Raw genomic sequence first — 19333 nt, forward strand, 5'->3', positions numbered from 1 at the left:
GGTAGTTCACTTTTCTTCCTTTCTTATTCTCTCTGTTCATTCTTCCCTAGCAGTTTTACGCTTGCCTACATTGCACCCTCAAGACCTCCAATGTACAACCGTGCATTATAATGGCACCTCAAGGCTCCTATTTCACATTAGTACTGGAATGATATCAAAGGCCATAACAGAGCATGATCCAGATCCTGGGTGCATGACTGTTTTCTCTTTCCTATCATACCAAGCAAGGTATAACTCTAGGCAACTGTGGCAGCCTTTTTCAGCCTGCTTTCCTTGGCAAGGAACCCTAGCCACATCCTCCAAGTTTGATTCATCAACTTTTTTCTCTAACTACTCATGAACAGAAGGCAATATTGATTGACATTAGTCCAAAGCAGTCAAATTCCAATTGCCTTTCACCATTTGGTTCCCTAAAACCCAAGAAATATGTACCTTTAGCCTTCTGTTTATTACTATCAGTTTCTGTTCTATTCATTTCTCAAAAATATTTATCTTATTTTTGAACAAAGCTATGGGCATTTAATTTTTAAATAAATGTATTTTATTTATGATTGTTATGTGTATTCAACAGAAAGGGTAAATTAAACTGTGAACGCATAGCTGCTGCTTGATCGGATGTTAAGACACACTGTTTTGTAATCAAAATCATCTTAATGCATTTAAATGCCACAGTGTGTTCCACCCATGAAAATAACTATAGGTTTCTACATTTGTCCATAAAATAAAGACAGAAAATTATAAGACTTCATTTATGCTGGTATTTTTAGAAAGTGTTGAAAACTTTTTATATTAGAAAGTATAAATTTTCAAATCAAAGAGTCAATAAATTATAAATTATGGTAAGTGATACACACACCAAAGTATCTGCATTAGTTTTCAAAATATGAAAGAAAATGACAAAAACTCAGAATTTCAACAATCACCAAATCATACTGTTCCTGATTATTTAATTTATTAATAATAATGTTTTCTGCATGGAGAACAAGTTGTATGCATATGTGTTTGGGATGGGAGACTGGTGTGTTTTGCCAAAACAGTGAGACAATACCACCATTACAAATGGCACCTTTAATACCCTACTCTCAGGAATTCATAGAACTACTAGACAAAAATCAGCAAGAATATGGACATACTGGACAATACAACCAACCAACAGTGTCTAATTGGCATTTATAGAACAGAACAATAAACAACACAGAACAGTGAACATAATTTTTTTCAGGCACCCTGGATGGGCATGGCTACTATTAAAAAACAGTAACAACACAGAACTGAAACAGTTGCCAGAATCATTTGACGTGCAGGGCTCTTTGGCATTGACTAATCAATCATTATGTCTCTAGGATTAAAATAGATGAGAAATCTGAAAAAGTCATACTTTAATTGTATAAGTATAAAAGGTCTAAGTATGATAAAACTCTTTCTTGAGCCACCATAAAAGAGTTACAGCTCTTCAACAAATTTCTAGACTTAAGCCTGTTTATAGACCTAGAGCCTCTTATAGAAATTGAGGATGGGTCCACTTGAGTGAGGACCCTGCTACACTTGTAACAATTTAAACTATAAATCTTCCTCCTAGCTTTCTCCAAAAGGACATGAGCCAATTTTGCGGGTGACTGTCTATACAATGGGGACAAATAAATAATCATATTTTTCAAGATTTATTAGACAGTGACTATTCCCTGAGAATCCAAACTACCACTATGATCCACCAGGCTAGATAAGGTTTAAGAAGGAGAAATGAGATCTAATCATCAATGACATTTTGGATCAGATCATCAGCCTCATAGTGAACCCAGTGGGTGCCCCCAAATTACCCCATGTTTATTTCCTCAACTCTGGAAAGGATAGTTGGAAGAGACATACTCAGAAATTGGCACAGTCCCCACATTGGATCCCTGACCTATGGATCGAGTAGGTTACAATGGAAAATGTCAAATGTAAGCCTCTAGAATTCCACTCTTGACCAAAGTAGTGAGGAAAAACAATAGCACATTCCTGGAGAGAATGCCAAGATTTCTCTCATCATCAAGGACAGAGCCCTACCACATCCTCATTCAATTCACCTATTTGGCCTATGGATAAGGCAGATGGGTCTTGAAAAATGACACTGTACTATTATAAACTTAATTAGGTAGTAACCACAACTGCAGCTTATTTCCAGATGTGGCTGCTTTATCGGAGCAAGTCAACAACTCCATTTTTTTCTAGTTTGAGACTATTGATCTCAAAAATACGTTTTCTCAAACTTAACCAAAAAGGAGAAAGACCTGTACTCCAAAAACTATAAAACATTGATGAAAGAAATTGAAGATGACACAACAAAATGGAAAAATATTCCATGCTCATCATTTGGAAGAATGAATATGTTAAAATGTCCATACTACCCAAAGCAATCTACAGATCCAATGTGATCCCTACCAAATACCAATGACATTTTTCACAGAACTAGAATAAATAATACTAAAATTTGCATGGAACCACAAAAGACCCTGAATAGCCAAAGCCATCTTGAGAAACATCAAAGCTGGAGGTATCACAATCCCAAATTTCAAGAGATACTACAAAGTTGTAGTAATTAAAGCAGTATGGTCCTGGAACATAGAATAATGGAACAGAACAGAGAGCCCAGAAATAAACTCATGCTTACATTGTCAATTAATCTAAGACAAAAAAAGCAAGAACATACAATGGGTAAAAGACAGTTCTCTTCAACAAATGGTGCTGGGAAAACTGGACAGCTACACGTAAAAGAAAGACACCGAACCATTGTCTTACAACATACACAAAAATAAACTCAAGATGCATTAAAGACCTAAATGTGAGACCTGAAACCATAAAACTTCTAGAAGAAAACATAGGCAGTAATTTATTTGATATTGGCCATTGAAACATTTTTCTAGATATGTCTCCTCAGGCAAGGGAAACAAAAGCAAAAATAAACTACTGGGACTACATCAAAATAAAAAGCTTTTGCACAGGAAACCATCATTAAAACAAAAGACAACTTTACTGAATGGGAGAAGATATTTGCAAATGACATATTTGGTAAAGGGTTGGTATCCAAAAATCTATAAAGTACTTATAGAACTTGACACTGAAACAACAACAGCAACAAAAAAATAATCTGATTAAAAATGACAGAGAACCTGAACAGAAATTTTTCCAAAGAAGACATACAAATGGCCAACAGACACAAGAAAAGATGCTCAAAATCACTCATCATCAGGAAAATGCAAATCAAAACCACAATGAGATATCATCTCATACAACCCAGAATGGCTGGTATCAAAAAGATAAGAAATAACAAGTATTGGAGAGGATGTGGAGAATAGGGAACACTTGTGCACTGTTGGTGGGAATGTAAATTGGTGCCACCACTAGGGAAAACAGTATGTAGTTTCCTGAGAAAACTAAATATAGAAGTACCATACTACCCAGTAATTTCACTGCTAGGTGTCTACCTCATGAAAATGAAAACACTGATTAAGAAAGATAAATGCACTCCTACATTTATTGCATTATTTACAATAGACAAGAAAGGGAAGGAATTCAAGTGTCCATCAGTAGATGAATGGATACACACACACACACACACACACACACACACACACACACACTCACACACACAATGGAATGCTTTACTTGGCCATAAAAAGAATGAGATCTTTCCATTTGCAACAACATGGATAGACCTAGAGAATAATTCTAAGTGAAATAATCAGAATGTCAATTACCATATGATTTCACTCATGTGAAATTTAAGGAAAAAAACAAAGAAAACAAAAGAGAAAAAAACAGACTCATATATACAGAACTGATGGTTTCCAGAGGGGAGGTGCAGGGGGAGAGGGGGATGAAATAGATAAAGAGGATTAGGTGTACAATTATCAGGGTGCCTGGGTGGCTTAGTCAATTAAGCATCTGACTTCAGCTCAGGTCATGATCTCATGGTTCATGAGTTTGAGTCCGCAACAGGCTCTCTGCTGTCAGCACAGGGCCTGCTTCAGATCCTCCGTCTCCCCCCCATCCACCGCCCTTCTCCTGCTCACACTCTCTCCCCCTCTCAAAAATAAATAAACATTTTAAAAAGAGTACACTTATGATGAAAACTAATATATAGAAATGTTGAATCATTATATTGTACACCTGAAACTAATATAACGTGGTATGTTAATTATATTTCAATTAAAAAATAACAAAACTGAAAAAAATACTTTTCCTCTGTACTTGCTAGTAAAGGCCACAGAAACAGTAATAGACTTTAGCATTTCACCTTAGAGCTCTATCAACTCTCCAGCTGTCTCCATGGTCTAGTCCTCTGGGAACTTGTTTGCTTCTCTCTTTTCTACAGGACATCAAGCAAGCCCATACAGATGATATCATGCTGACTGAACCCAGTGAGTAGGAAGTAGTAAAATTTCTAGTGAAATTTCCAGGGTATCAGTGGTCTGGTGCATGTTGAAGTATATCTTACCCAATGGTAAGCATGTTTCTGTATTTGGCACCCACTACCTCTAAAAGATGGACTTCTGAATTTTAGTTGCAATAGATACCTGATTTGAGCATCTTACTTCAACCTATTCACCAAATAACCCAGTAAATGGTGTGCTTGAGTTCTAGATCAAAAGGAAGTTCTGCAACAGATCCACTCTTCTATTCAACCTGTCTTATCATTTGGGTCACATGACTCAGTATATTCAATAGTGCTTGAAGTGTCTATGGCAGTTGGTGATCCTAAGGGAAAGCTTTGGTTGACTTCTACACATAAATCATAGGATACCCTTCTTGGACTTTGGAGAAAAGCTATGCTTCTGTGCAGATAATCATTTGCATTTGACAAACAGCTTCTGCCTTGTAACTGGGTCCTACTAGAGCCCTAACACTTAATACTGGCCATTAAATAAGCATGTGACCTGAAATACTCATATGAACTGAGTGTTGTGTGACCCACAAAATCCTCTATAGCAGTATTTGAGTCAAGTGGAAGTGATACATAGGTTTTTGTCCCCAAGTTTTGAAGTCACAAACCAGTTACATGAAAAGTGGCTCAAATTTCCATGGCTCAGACCCCTGCCACATTTGCTCCTTTCTCTCTAATGTGAAGTTGTCTATGACACCAGAATAAAGAAGAACAATTTGGTCCTTGTTCACAGATGATTCTACACACGATTCTGGCACTATCTAAAATTAACAGCTGCAGTACTACAGGTGTGGCCCTGAAGGAGAGCAATGAAGAAAATCTTTCCAATGGGAAGAACTTCAAGCTGTGGACCTGATTGTTCATTTTGCCTGGAAGAGAAGAATAGATGGATGGAAGCACATATCTAAAAATGAGTCATGAGCAGTGGCTCACAGTTTGGCTCTCTGGCCAGAAGAAACATAGCTGGGAGAAACATGAAAAAAACACAATCTAGGGAAGAGATATGTGGAAAGACCTCTCCCAGTGGGCACAGATATGAGAATCTTTTTGTCCCATAAAAATGCTGTCCCAAACAGCAATCTTAGAAGAGGAAGATCTTAATAATCATTTGCACAAAGTGACCCATTCTTTCCCCCATTCTTTTATCTCTGTAATTGCTCAACTGGCTCATGAAGACAATGATCATGGAAGCAGAGATGGAACTTGTGTATGGGCTCAGCAACACGGATTAACACTCATCCAGGCCAATTTGGCTAGAGCCACTGCTGAGTACCCAACCTGCCAAGAGCAAACATCAACACTGAGCCCCTAAAATGGCACCCTTTCCTGGGGGGAACCAGCCAACCACCTGGTATCAGGTTGATTACACTGGATCACTTCCATCATTGAAGGAGAAGCTCTTTGTTCTCACTGGAAAAGACATTTACGCTGGAGATGGTTTTGTCTTTCCTACTCTCAGTTTCGGCTAAAACTACCATCTGTGGGCTTACTGAATGCTTTATTCACCTTCACAGTATTCCATACAACGTTGCTTCTGACAAAGAAATTCACTTTATAGCAAATGAAGTACAACATTTGTCTCATGCTCATGGACTTCTTTCTCTGGTATCATCATGTTTCCCTCATCCTGAAACAGCTGGCTTAATAAAATTATGGAATGGCCTTTGGAAGACTCAGTTATGGCACCAGCTGGTGACAGCACTTTATGGAGCCGGAATAATGTCCTCCTAGATGTAAGATATGCTTTGAATCAGCTGTAAATATGTAGTGATGCTTCTCCTATACCCAGAATTCATGAGTCTAGGAATCACAAGATAGACAAAGAAATGGCTCTTCTCATATTAATGCTAATGATTTTCACTAGCAATGTTTTTGTTTCCTTTCTCTACAACTTTTGGCATTTTTGCCTTAGAAGTCTTCATTCCCAAAGGAAAAGTATTCCACCAAACAATACAACATTGTCCTGGAACCTGAGATTACCATTGGCTACTTGGGACACCTCTTGACACAATAGGAAAGAAGCAGGGGGAGTATATTTAGCATGGAAGAGATCCACGAGAGTGTTACTTCGTCTTCCCACATTTTATGGTAAAAGTTACTAAGAAGTTAACAGCCACTCAACAAAAGCAGGACTGTAACAGCACAGATTCCTTAGGAATGAAGATTTGAGCCACCCCACTAAGTAAGGAACCACAATGAACTCAGATACTGGCTGGGGGCAAAAAATATGAAATGGGGAGTAGGAAAAGTTAAGTTATCAATACCGTCTATGATCCCATCATTAGTTACAAATATGAAGGCACTAGTGGATAGGAGCATTCATTTGTCCCTTGTTTCTAAGTGTGGGCATTCGCACACCAATTTTTCCTCTCTCCCATTTCTCTACTCTAGTAAGATCTATTAATAGTGATCAGCTATAGCTCAGAATTATTATCCTTGCTTTACTGAAAGAGAACAAATGACCACGAGTTTAATTAACCTGCCTATTTAGCTAAATCCGTCCTAAGTCTCCCCAACTCCAGCGTAAACGCTCCTTTCAGGAAGGCATGCCAATGTGCACTTTCTGGAAAATATGTTTATCTCCAGGGTTCTTCGTGTCCTTTTTAAGCCCTTCTCTTTTTTCTTAGGCCAACTGACCAACTGTATACCAACTGACCTCCTGCTAACCTCTATACTTCTTCACTCCCTATAAATCATACACTATTCTGTCTCTTCCTTTTGCATCTACTCCTGAGACTTTCGAGGAACAAAACTACAATGTGCTTCACTGACAAATAATGGTTGAGTGTTTTCATTGTCATCATCTTAGAATTTAAAATCATTTATTCAACAAATATTAACCATTGTTCTGGCTTTCTTTATGACTGAGTTCCAACACAGAAGCAGTTCTTGAAAAATTCATCAAGCAGGCCTCTAAATGGTCACTTCTACATGGTGTTTTCACTGTGTACAGGACACATTTTTATACAAGGCACACATTCCACTCTTGGACAGTTGCCAACTGCCAAACAGTCCTTCCTTATGTTCCTCTGAATTCTCTCTCCATGTAACTTTCATTTTCCATGCCCTCTACACTCTACAGAATAACCCCTATCCACTTTGGTCATATGCTAGCTCTTTAAATATTGTCATTTGTCCTATTTCTAACACTTTCTCATAAAACAGTACTACCACCACCACCATCACCACTTAGCCTTTTATACCTCTCTGTTTTATTCCAGGTTTTAGAATCACTCTTGGTGTACAGCATTCAGAACCAATCATATGACTTCCGCCAATATCTGACCAACTGATATTCCAGACTCCGTGGTACTGTCACCTCCCTCATTCCACACACTTTATTCCTATTCACGTAATCTAATTTCAATTGACTTTTAGAACAGGCATGTTACACGGTAATCTCATGGTAAATTTACCAATCAATAGATAACATTACTTTTTTTTCTCCTAAGAAGGTGTTGTAAATCCAGGTCTCTCTTCCCTTGTTGGGTTTTTGTTTGGTTGGGTTTTTGTTGTTGTTTTTGGGTTTTTTTTTTTGTTTTTGTCCTAACATCTTGAACATTATTATCAGTTCACTGGAATGGGAGTTAGAGGGTGAGAATCAATAATTTAAAACTTAATTCTGTCCTCCAAAAGATTAGCTGCCCTTCCTAAATAGGTGTTGCCCATGAATAAGATAACAATGAATTTTATAGCTTTATTCCTTCATCTAACTGGTTGACAAAAAATTTATAAAAGGTCAAGGACAGGAATCTAAAACACTTCCTGCTTGACATGGATTTTCTAATCAACGTTTTTTGGTATGCTTGTTCAACTTTCTATACATTTCCTTCCATTTATATCAATGTCTAGCCTATTTTTTTAGTCTATTTTTCTTGAATGAATTTATCACTAAAATGGAGTTTAATAAACATTCGATATTTTAAATTTTTTTTAAACGTTTATTTATTTTTGAGACAGAGAGAGACAGAGCATGAACAGGGGAGGGGCAGAGAGAGAGGGAGACACAGAATCTGAAACAGACCGCGGTCAGCACAGAGCCCGACGCGGGGCTCGAACTCCTGGACCGTGAGATCATGACCTGAGCTGAAGTCGGACGCTTAACCGACCGAGCCACCCAGGCGCCCTAAACATTCGATATTTTAAAGCAACTTTTTGACACAGGTGTTTTGATAAGGCCACATCTGTGCACCCATTTTAAAACTATGAGCATCCTCATAAAACTAGATGATGGGGCCATTATGACATAGAGAATACTGTGACAGTCTAAAGAAATTACACCGTAAGTTTTTTAGTTGCCAAATTAGCAAAAGTAAAAAAACAGACACCTTCATAGTTCTCTTCTCTGTCATCCTGTCTTCCTTGAATTCCCCATCACTAGTGTAGAGCTCAGAAAGAGGAAATAGTAATGAATTTCTCTCATTCGAATACTTAGCAAGCAAAAAACTAAAAAAAAAAAAAAAAAGTACTTTAATGTTTGGCACAGCTGCTCTGAAATGTTACACCAGAACAGCTTCAATTTGGAGGGAACTATGCCAAATAACTATGGGCCTTGCTTTGCAGTGCAGGCATCCATAACAGGATTATTGGAGGTATGTGGGGAGGGAGAAGAAAGGATCTGAGCAAGAACTTTTCCTGTTACCCTTGATCTAAAGGACGAGTCTCTACACTGAAGAATCACGGTGCCCAGAGGATAGCTTTATCTTTATGAAGCTAATGATGCACTTCATCTCATTTCGTGAATGGGAGAACAATTCTATTCACAGTGGTAAATAATAAGGTTCTTTATGCCAAGTGTCTCTTGCATTCTGAAGGCTTTTTAATTTCAAAGAAAAACAAATGTCTAAGGAAACCGTGTTTAAAAAAATAAAGAGTTGAATGAGGAGGCCACTTCATAGTTTTCTTAGTTCTAAGTTCACAGTGAGGAATTCCTAGAAAGGACAGTCTTAAAATCCCCCAAAGCTTTTTGTTTCAGCAGGAATTGCAGCAAAAAAAATAAACCATTTGACTCACATGCTCTTCAATTGTCCCCTCAACTCTAAACCATTTTCATAGAATAGCCAGATGAGACCTTACACCAGGAGGCCTATGCACGGACTCAGAGAAATTCCAAAAGTTCAACCCTGGGATTGGGGTCAGGAAATAGCTCCGATCCAGAGGCCATGAGGAAGCTAGGGTAATTTCCACACACTCCACTCAAGGGAACAAAAGCTTCTCTTTGCCCACTTCTTTCACTATACACCTGAAAGCAGTTTACCTCTCAAAAAAATTACACTTCCGTAAACACATTACATAGAAATAGATGTCCTCTTCCTAATTAGTGGCTTAGGAGTTTAGACCTCAAGCAGCATCCATGGGCATAAACCTCACAATTATGCAGACCAACATTGTCAAATAGCACCAACACTGCATAATTGGTTGTTTTTGTACACATGGATAATAGAGACTATGAGCAACTTGAGGTGAGGCCTTGTTAACCTCTTGTATTGTATTAACCACTTTATCTCCTGTGTCTAACACAGTGACTGGCACAAAGTAGGAGTTTAATAAACAGCTGTTGAATAAGCACATTTCTAAGCTAATACTTCCTTTTTAGGTTTAATTCAGTCACAGAAAGCTATTATTTGAGCACCTGCTGTATACCAGATACTATACAAAGCTGTGAGGAGACACGCATGAGTCTAAGTTCCTCAGAACTTAGAGTCTAATTGAAATTGGTGAAGTAAATTCTACTGCTGACGATTGGCACTATTATGGTAATCTTGGGGATGGACAACACTACTGCTGAGCCTCAAGTCCCTCACATTCAATTTAATGTTGGAGAAAATGGGACCTACTCTATAAGCTTATTTAGTTCTAAAAGTATTGTAAAGGGTATGAAATATGTAAAGCATTATGTAAATTAATTTAAGTTTTAAGATTATAACATTATTTTTTAATTTGAATATGGCCCAAAATGGATGTTCTCCCCAGTTCAAAAGCAATTCATCTTCTCAAATGGATACAGGCATATCATTATGTAAACCACACAAAGAATCCAATGTCTCTGGCACTGTTACATTATTAAGCCAGATCAAACAAACAAACAAACAAAAAAAGCCAGATCTCTATTGTATAACGTAACTTCCTTGAGAGCACAATATTTTACATTTGGTACCCTCTATAGGATCTAGTACTTTTCCAAAAAAAATAGCATTTGGAAGTGAATTAATGCAATGGAAACAATTTAAGAATCAGCAAGGATTCTATACTGAATGGTGAATGGCATTTAGAGATTCAAGAACCCTGTTAAATTATATGCAAAACTGTGCGTAGGCCATATATAGAGTTCTTTAGATTTACCAGAGTCTCGGGGCGCCTGGGTGGCTCAGTCAGTTGAGCGTCTGACTTCGGCTCAGGTCATGATCTCGTGGTCTGTGAGTTCAAGCCCCGCATCAGGCTCTGTGCTGACAACTCAGAGCCTGGAACCTGTTTCGGATTCTGTGTCTCCCTCTCTCTCTCTGCCCCTCCCCTGTTCATGCTCTGTCTCTGTCTCAAAAATAAATAAAACATTAAAAAAAAAAAGATTTACCAGAGTCTCAGAGAGATCTATTATCCAAAATGGTTCCTTCACTCAGTATATATTAATTGAATATCAACTACTTGCCAGGCACTGCATTTTGGCTTAGGCTTAGAATCTGAAACTTTTTAATAAATAATGAATACTGATTACAACAAGTCTTTACAAGATCTGCTTTCTTATAGTCACACCACTAAAAATAATGCATACTCTATCAAATATATCTACATCCTATACCAAGATGAGATACTACACATTTAATATATTTTCTGATAAAATATATATGCATATATATACCCATACACACTGATATAATCTAAGAAAGTTTTAGTGAATCGTGTTGCTCAAACTGTTTAACCTATTTCTCACTCATCAACTATCCTTTACCACAGCTGGGTTTTCATTTATTCCTAACAACAACAATGAAGCTACTGTCCTTAAAAAAAAAAATGATGACATATAAAGAAAACTTCATAAAATTGTTTTATAAGTAGTTTTCTCAGGGACATTCCACTTACTAAAATAAATAGCTTTTGTATGCTCCAGATGGAGAACAAAAAGTATTATTAAAATCTCAAAGAATCCTCTAAAATTTAATGATAATATTTCCCCTTTGGAAATTTTATATCTCGCCTCAGTACATTAAGCATCATCTACCTACCATCAGTCAATATTTATCTGAGCAGCTATTTAAATTATCTGAATAAGACTATTTTTACCTTTGAGAATGGCTGCCATATTGTCACCAACATACGGAAAGGAGTATTTCTCCAGATTTAAAAAAAAAAAAAAGATTAAAATCCTCACCCACAGCAGATGTTCACTTTATAACATGAAAGTTGTAGCATGATCCAAATTATCATTTCAAAACAAGGTTAGCTTATCTTCTCAGGAAACCATTTGTTTCTAACTTTTACACTTTACCAGAACTTAGATGCAATTAGTGATAGTGGCCAGGAGATGGTGCAGTCGCATTTCCTAAAATTTAGTTCACAGGCTTTGTGTGATTTACAAAGTTCGCTTTAAAGAGAAATGTTTTTATTAATGGCACTTGTTATCACAAATGGCACAAATGAATGAAAGTAAAACATACAGAAAAAAAATAAGGAATTTAAATTTCTCAAAAGTTTTACTTATTACTAACCACTTAAATGTGAATAAAATTCTTTAAAATACTTTAAATAAGTTTTTTCTCTCCTGTGTACAAGGAACAGAAGGGAAGAAAAAGTTCAAAGTAATAGTTATTTGGAATTACCTCAACTTTTCAATTCTTCCTGTTAGTTCATTTTATATACTGGGTTACTTTAACCCTTATAAACATTTTACAACTATAAACTCCATTTTTCAATAAAATAAAAACAAGTATAGTTTTAAAACAGGAATTCTTACAACTGATATTTTAGGGAGAAAATTCATTAAAGTAAAAATAGTTCTTGAAATGGCTTTATTCAAGGCACGTATAATGTTTAAATGCTTCTTTCACTTAATAAATGCTAAAGAAAAGTCTTTAGATCTCAAATCTATCATATTGGTTGTAAAAAGAAATATAAGGCCTAGTCATCCACTCACATACATAATGTACACATTAATAGCTGTGGATGTGAGGGTTGTGTTGCATGCTTCTAGAAATGTTCCAGAAAGAGAGAATAGGCAGAAATATTACAGATTGTCCTGATTTGGCCTGGAATACAATCTGCCACCAGTTATGGAGTCTTTGCTAGGAAGGTAGGAAGAATCCCTAATCATTCCTGAAAATGCATAATCCAAAGCTGGCCGAAAAGGCAGTGCTGGTACCAACCCCGGAGTTAGGTAAGGAGACATAAAACCAGATAGCCCTCTTCCTGGAGGGGAATATGCCAGCCGTAACGGATTGATACCTAGTCTGGGGTTTAAGCTGTAGAGATGTGAATCACCTCCATAAGAGGCAGACGTAGTCTGAAGAGGAGAGAAAGCTGATTTATTCCCTAGAGTTCCAAAACCAATTCCACCTAAACTAAAATTTGAAGCTCTCTGAAAAGCTGTATTTGCCAATTCTCCTGAGCTTGCTAGGTCCCTGGTGTCTGGTCTGTGCTCCTTCCCATTTAGGACCTGTTCAATGGCTTGGACCACATCCCCTTTGCAGAACCGCAGAATGCCTTCTAGTCGGCTACGCCTATAACTTGGGAAAATCCTGGTAAGGATATCAAGAGGGTCTCTTGGTCTTGAGGACAGTGTGGGAAGGCTGGCTCTGGTAGCAGTGAAGTCTTTGGCCCACTCACTTTCATTTCCTGATTCCAAATCAGATGATGACAGGGACCTGGGACTCTCTTCCCCTCCTGATAACTCCCCAGGGTGAGGAGGCTGAATGCTATCATCCTTGATTGAGTTTTCTGAAATAGACGGCCTGATGTTTTGTTTTCCAATGACACCATTAGGCTTAGGAGAGGATCCCAGAGTACGTTGATGGGATTTGGAGACTGGCTCTTCTTGTCCACTCTGGCATGATTCATATTTACTCTCTTTTAGTTCTGGGGGAGAGAAAAAAAAAAAAAAAAGGAATCAAATAAAGGAAAATTTCCCCAAAAATAGTACTACCTACTCAAAAATAATGCTGGATAAGATAATTCATTTACTCATAGCATATTAGTAATACTTATTTACTGCAAGAAATTTTAATGAACAAGAAGTTTAAAAAGTCATTCAGAAATGCAGGTATTGGAACAATGGGGAAATGCTATTTATGATGTCATTTCAGGGTCACAAAATTATATATTCAAATGCTGTAGTTAATTTAGGGATCAGAAGATAAAAGTCTATTATTACCCCAACTATTAGCATAAGATCAATATCTCACAGTATTTGCACTACTTGGTGATTGTCACCCAAATTTCATTGTTATCCCAGTGAGCTATTTTTTCAAAGTGACACTTTTCAAAAAAGAACTAAATAAAATGATTGTTTAGATAAGAAAACAAAGGAAAGAACAATCTCACTATGACAATGAATATTTAATACCTAATACTAAATTTCAACAATATTTTTTTAATGCTCACATTTCAGGTTTCAATTAAGTTACCCGAATAATGTGAAAAACAACAAAATTCTGCATTTCACTTCAAATCTAAACCAATAATGAGCACTGCTGTACCAATCTGAAATCATACCAGAGTGCACATATTTTATTTTATAGGAGAGATAATAGACACCTGGTATTTTTTAATGCTCTGGAATGTGGACTTTCTTTTTCAATCCCTAGGAAATATTTTTTTAAGTGTACAGTCAAATTGTTTCTAATTTTTTTTAAGTTTATTTATTTTTGAGAGAGATAGAGACCAAGTGTGAGCGAGGGAGGGGCAGAGAGAGAGGGAGACACAGAATAGGAAGCAGGCTCCAGGCTCTGAGCCATCAGCACAGAGCCCGACACAGGGCTCGAACTCACGAACCGTGAGATCATGACCTGAGCCAAAGTCGGACACTCAACCCACTGAGCCACCCAGGTGCCCCCAAATTGTTTCTAAAAGAAAATTATAAACTGCACTACTGCACTATTGTAATCTGTACATATCTTCAAAGTGTCAATATATTAGTTATTTGCTTCAAATCACAACTCCCTTCCAACATTAAGGTAAGTTTTCTAAAAATATTTTTATACAAAAATCTGATTTTATGCCTCAACATGTTGAACATATTAATATTAATAACAGTAATATTTTAATGCCCTTTTATATAGCTTATGCCAGGAAAATAATAATAATGTATACATTCACTAAACAACTTTTAATTTGGTTTACATTTCCTCTTATCTTATCTTGATCTCTATTTCCATTAGAAAGAGTAAACTGTCAAGTGGGGTACTCAGAGTCTATGACTCACTAAATATGCCCTCCGAACATGTAAGGTGTCAAAATTTCATATCTACAGCAATTTATGCACAAAATAATTTTTGTTAGTATGCTGCCCTCACAGAGTACAAAATAATGTAATAAAATACTGATTGCATAAGACTATCCAGAAAATAAGATATCTTTAAGATATGTGATACCATTTACATCATCTCTCTGTTCTCTCAACTCCTATACCTGGTTTTACCTCTTTACTTTTATCATTGTATAGTTTGTCTTGTATTGTAGGTTTGGGGTATGTATAGTCTTCCTTCTTTTGTATGTACGTTTTTTGTGTGTAGGAAAATCTTATTCACCTCTGAATCACTCATTGGTTTTTGTCTAATGAGTAAATTAAATAGAATATTGCAGTTTATGGATATTGGATAACATGAGGCAGTCAGTTTAGAATGGCTTATAGGGATGGCTTTTCAAAAGAGGAGGTCAACTGAGGCAAAGAATAAAATAAAATACTTGACCCTAGAAAACAGAACACTTTGCTCTCTCGCCCCCAAAAAACATTTAAATCAATGTCTAGCAGAGATTTAGCAGCCAGATTTCATTGTTCATTTAGTTTACAGAATTTTAACTTTTACTTTTTTTATAGCAGTTACTATGTGTTTAATGAGTTTGTTTTTGGCACTCTTTGATTTTTCATAAGAAATAGTCTATTTAGTCCACTGAAATAAACTAGAATATGGGCAAAACACTGGCATAGGTAAACACAAAATCAAATATGCCATATTTAAATACAGAGATAGTCTTTTTCAAAAGTACATCCTGCGATGCAAGATCTGCAATATTCACAATTCAAGGAAGTTTTCCAATTAATGATTTACTTTTCATTATCACAGAATTTCATATGACACAACTTGTCTTGAATATATACAAAAATACTGAAATGACATTTTCACTGCTTAGTGTTAGGGCTGGGAAATTCACTAAAATACAGTGAGATTTACATCAGCAGGAAAACTTTATTTAACTCTAATTAAAAAAATACAGATATCTTTTTTTTACCTAATGCAGAGGATGTAGGTGTTTTGCAGTCAATAAATAAGAGAAAAAATTAAAAATCCTTGGAAAATAAATTCCTAATATTGGACTTCTCCCTAATGGTTTCCCAAATCTGGGAAACTTAAATTTCTCTCCTGTAGGAAAGAGTTGAAACTTGAAATATTACAGCTAGAATTTCTACACTTTTGGAGGCTGACAAACAGTTGGAGGAGGTGATTAAAATTTTTAAGGTAAGGGAAGAAGGTTAAAAGGGGTTTGGTAGATTTCTCCACTTCTAGCTGGCACCAAAGCTTTGCCCCAGAGATGAGGAACTGTATTCCCAACAATCAGTGAATTTCCCAGCACCACTGGAAGATTAACTCTGGTTTTAAAACTGAAAGGAGTATAGAGCACTACGCTTTCACCCCATGCCCGCTTAAAGTTCTAACTCACGCAAAGTTAAGAGCAACTTGGGTGCAAACTCCATTCCCAGCATGAGTTGCTCATCTAATCACTCACGCTTCCCTTTTACAGGATCTTCTCCTATCCGCTAAGAGTACAAAACGCCCTTCCAAGGTGATGCGTCTCTAGCACCCTCATTAACGTTTATATTACAGTGCAGTTTCCGAGAACTTAAATGAATGCTTCTTTTAAACAACTTTTCTCGCCCACCACGGAGGCATGGCTACTTCTTTCCAAGCGCTTTTCTCCAAAACAACCATTTTTCTTTGCAAAGAGTAGATGGAAAGACCAACTCACCTTGGTTTTCCTCCATATCATCTAGCTGGACAACTTGGAAAGCAGGGGTCGCCAGATCAGTGTGTCTCAGGGCACCCAGTCCCAGCGTCGTCACCGCCACACGGCCGCTCGAGGCCTGGGAATTCTCCGTTCGGCTGCCGCCTCCGGGTGTCCGACCCCCGGGCCCGCAGGGCCCCGGGTACAGGAACCTCTGCAGCCCCCGGGCCTCGCTCTCCTCCTGGGCCTGCTGCCGGCGCAGCGCCACCTGGGCGGCCATGACGCGCTGGCGCTCGGCTATCAGGGTGCACTTGGCACACGCGCAGTCCCGCCAGCGGCAGAAGCGTTTGTGGCCCTTGAGTGCCGACACGACGCCGTGGTTGCGACAACGGGCGCACTTGGGTGTCCGCGGATAGCCGCAGCCCACGGCGCCCACCCCTCTCTCCAGTCCGGGAGCCGGCGCGCAGCCCCCGCTTCCCGCGGCGGCTGCGGCTGCCCGCAGAAAGAGGCTGGGCGGCCGCAGGAAAGTTGGAGGAACCGGTATCCCCGGGGGCACTGGCAACGCCGGAGACCGGGGCGGAGGGGCGGCCGCCACCAGCCCCGGGGCCAGGTGGGGTCGGCCGCTGCCGCTGCGGTCTCTGCTGCCACACTGTGACTGCTCCATTCTTGAGAAGTGCCTGGCGAGCAAAGTGCGCCGTCCACAGCTAACCCTGCCCGGCAGCGGGGTGCGGCAGGACGGGACGCGGTCCCGCTGCCTCCCACCCACACACGGGCAAAGTTTGACGCAACTCCGGCCGGGGGCTGGGGACGCTAAGAGGCGCAGATGCCCAGTAAGCCTCTTAAGAGTCCCGGGGCGTTAAGTTAATGCCCCTGTGCTCCGCGCGCGCTCTGCGCGGGAGAAAGCGGAGCGGGAGACGCTTCCCCGCCCACCAGGTCTCCAGGCCGAGCGCTGAAGCCCTGGGAGGGAGGGCCGGGCGGAGAGTGGGGGCTGCCTGGGAGGAGGGACAGTGGGCGACGCAAGAAACGGTCCCGAAGGGCTGCAAAGGTGCCTTCCCCAGAGGAGCCCTTTTCTCCCACTTGCCTCCCCACCAATTGCTCAGCGTAGATTTTTATGACACCACCTTCCAGCCCTCTTCCATGCCTCTTTCTGCCCTTCTTAAATTTAAGCAAGGTTGAAGTTCTCCTTTCCTCAGTCCCACGCTTCTCCAAAGCAAGTTTGAGGATTTGGATGTGGACTTGTCTTTTCTTTTCCTTTCCAGGTGAAGTTTTCAGGATAGTAGTATGGCCAATGTTAGGGAGAAAACAGAGCTTGACAGATGGCAAATATTACCCACCTGAAAGATGCCTTATTTTAATTTTTTTAGTGTTGTTTTGTTTTGTTTTTGTTTTTGTTTTTTTTTTTGAGAGAGACACAGACAGAGCACAAGCAGGGGAGGGGCAGAGAGGGGGGGAGACATAGAATCTAAAACAGGTTCCAGGCTCTGAGTGGCCAGCACAGAACCGATGCAGGGCTTGAACCCATAGACCGTGAGATCATCACCCGAGCGGAAGTCCGATGCTTAACCCACTGCGCCACCCAGGTGCCCCAAAGATGCCTTTATTTTAAACGGGTCTTACTTAGGACTGCATCAAAATAATGCATAAATAATGAAGGGAATCCACTCACATTCGGATTCTTCTCATTCATTTTATTTACAAATGCAAATCTGGATTACTCGTGTTACACGTGCTGCTGCCCAAAGAAGTCTATGCATTTCTTATGTGGAACTCGTTATAGGCAGCAACTGTGTTAAAGCCGCTTCAAAAATACTTCGTATTTCTATTGTAAAGTATGGGGAAAGGTCATTTAGCATTTAAATATGCTATCATAATAAGGACTCTTAAAATATGCATTTAATGCCCTTAAATGCAGGAAAAGATCATACTGCTTTTAAACTGAAAGAGCATCTGAAGCAGAACATTCATGAGTGTTTGTTCTTAATGGAAAGGAGAGTCAGGGCTCTGTCAGTTCTTCAAAATAATATTCAGCTACCTTGACAGGCAATTCGTACTCTAGCCCTAAGATGGCAAGTAATAATGACATTTTTAGCATCACAACCACTGACATCCAGGGCAGACACTGCTAATCAATCTGGGCTTTCTCCTGCCTGCCCACTTAATACCATCACCACCATCAACATCCTCCCATATTAATATCCTAACATTCTATCACAGAGATTTTCCACCCTTCCTAAGCACTGGAACTACCTAGGTAACTTTTAAAAGATACAGATGCTCCAATCCAAATATTCTGATTCTTTTGGCCTGAGTCTTCTAAACTCTCGAGGCAATGATTATATACAACCAAGGCTTAAAACTACCACTCTAAGAATTTCTAACCTTGCAGATTCTATACTCCTCAAATTTTCTCATAATCCTAGATCTTTGCTCAAGCCACTCCTATCTAATAGCTAGTTATTCCCTAACTATGGAACTCATATCCAACATTAGAGAAATGAGTTTTTAGTGCTATATGGGTCATTAAAATTCCCTTTTCCTATTATTTGTAGGACTTGGGTACATAAAGGAAAAGGATCAGCTTGGTGTAAGTACGTTTAGAATCTTTAAAGACTTGTTAATTATGCTTTTTAACAAAAAAAAATTAAGAGCCTCAGCAAATACCAGTGTTTACCTGAAATCTAACACTATTTTTCTGTTTATTTGATTATCAAAGTTACCTTCCAATCATGGCAAGTGATATTGGTTTTCATCCAAGGAAGT

The 19333-nt window shown here is 38.7% G+C and overlaps 1 protein-coding gene across 1 annotated transcript; it reads right to left on the bottom strand.

Annotated features, from left to right (window-relative positions):
- Positions 1-12528: 12528 nt before the first annotated feature.
- On the bottom strand, positions 12529-17237 carry DMRTA1 (DMRT like family A1). The gene is made up of 2 exons (XM_047830996.1): positions 16598-17237; positions 12529-13489 (listed from the first exon to the last, which is right to left on the bottom strand). Exons 1-2 carry the CDS (start codon positions 17235-17237, stop codon positions 12642-12644), a joined length of 1488 nt encoding a protein of 495 aa, XP_047686952.1. The 3' UTR covers positions 12529-12641.
- Between the last annotated feature and the right edge of the window lie 2096 nt (positions 17238-19333).

This window comes from Prionailurus viverrinus, chromosome D4 (genome assembly GCF_022837055.1).
Source record: "Prionailurus viverrinus isolate Anna chromosome D4, UM_Priviv_1.0, whole genome shotgun sequence".
NCBI lineage: Eukaryota > Metazoa > Chordata > Mammalia > Carnivora > Felidae > Prionailurus > Prionailurus viverrinus.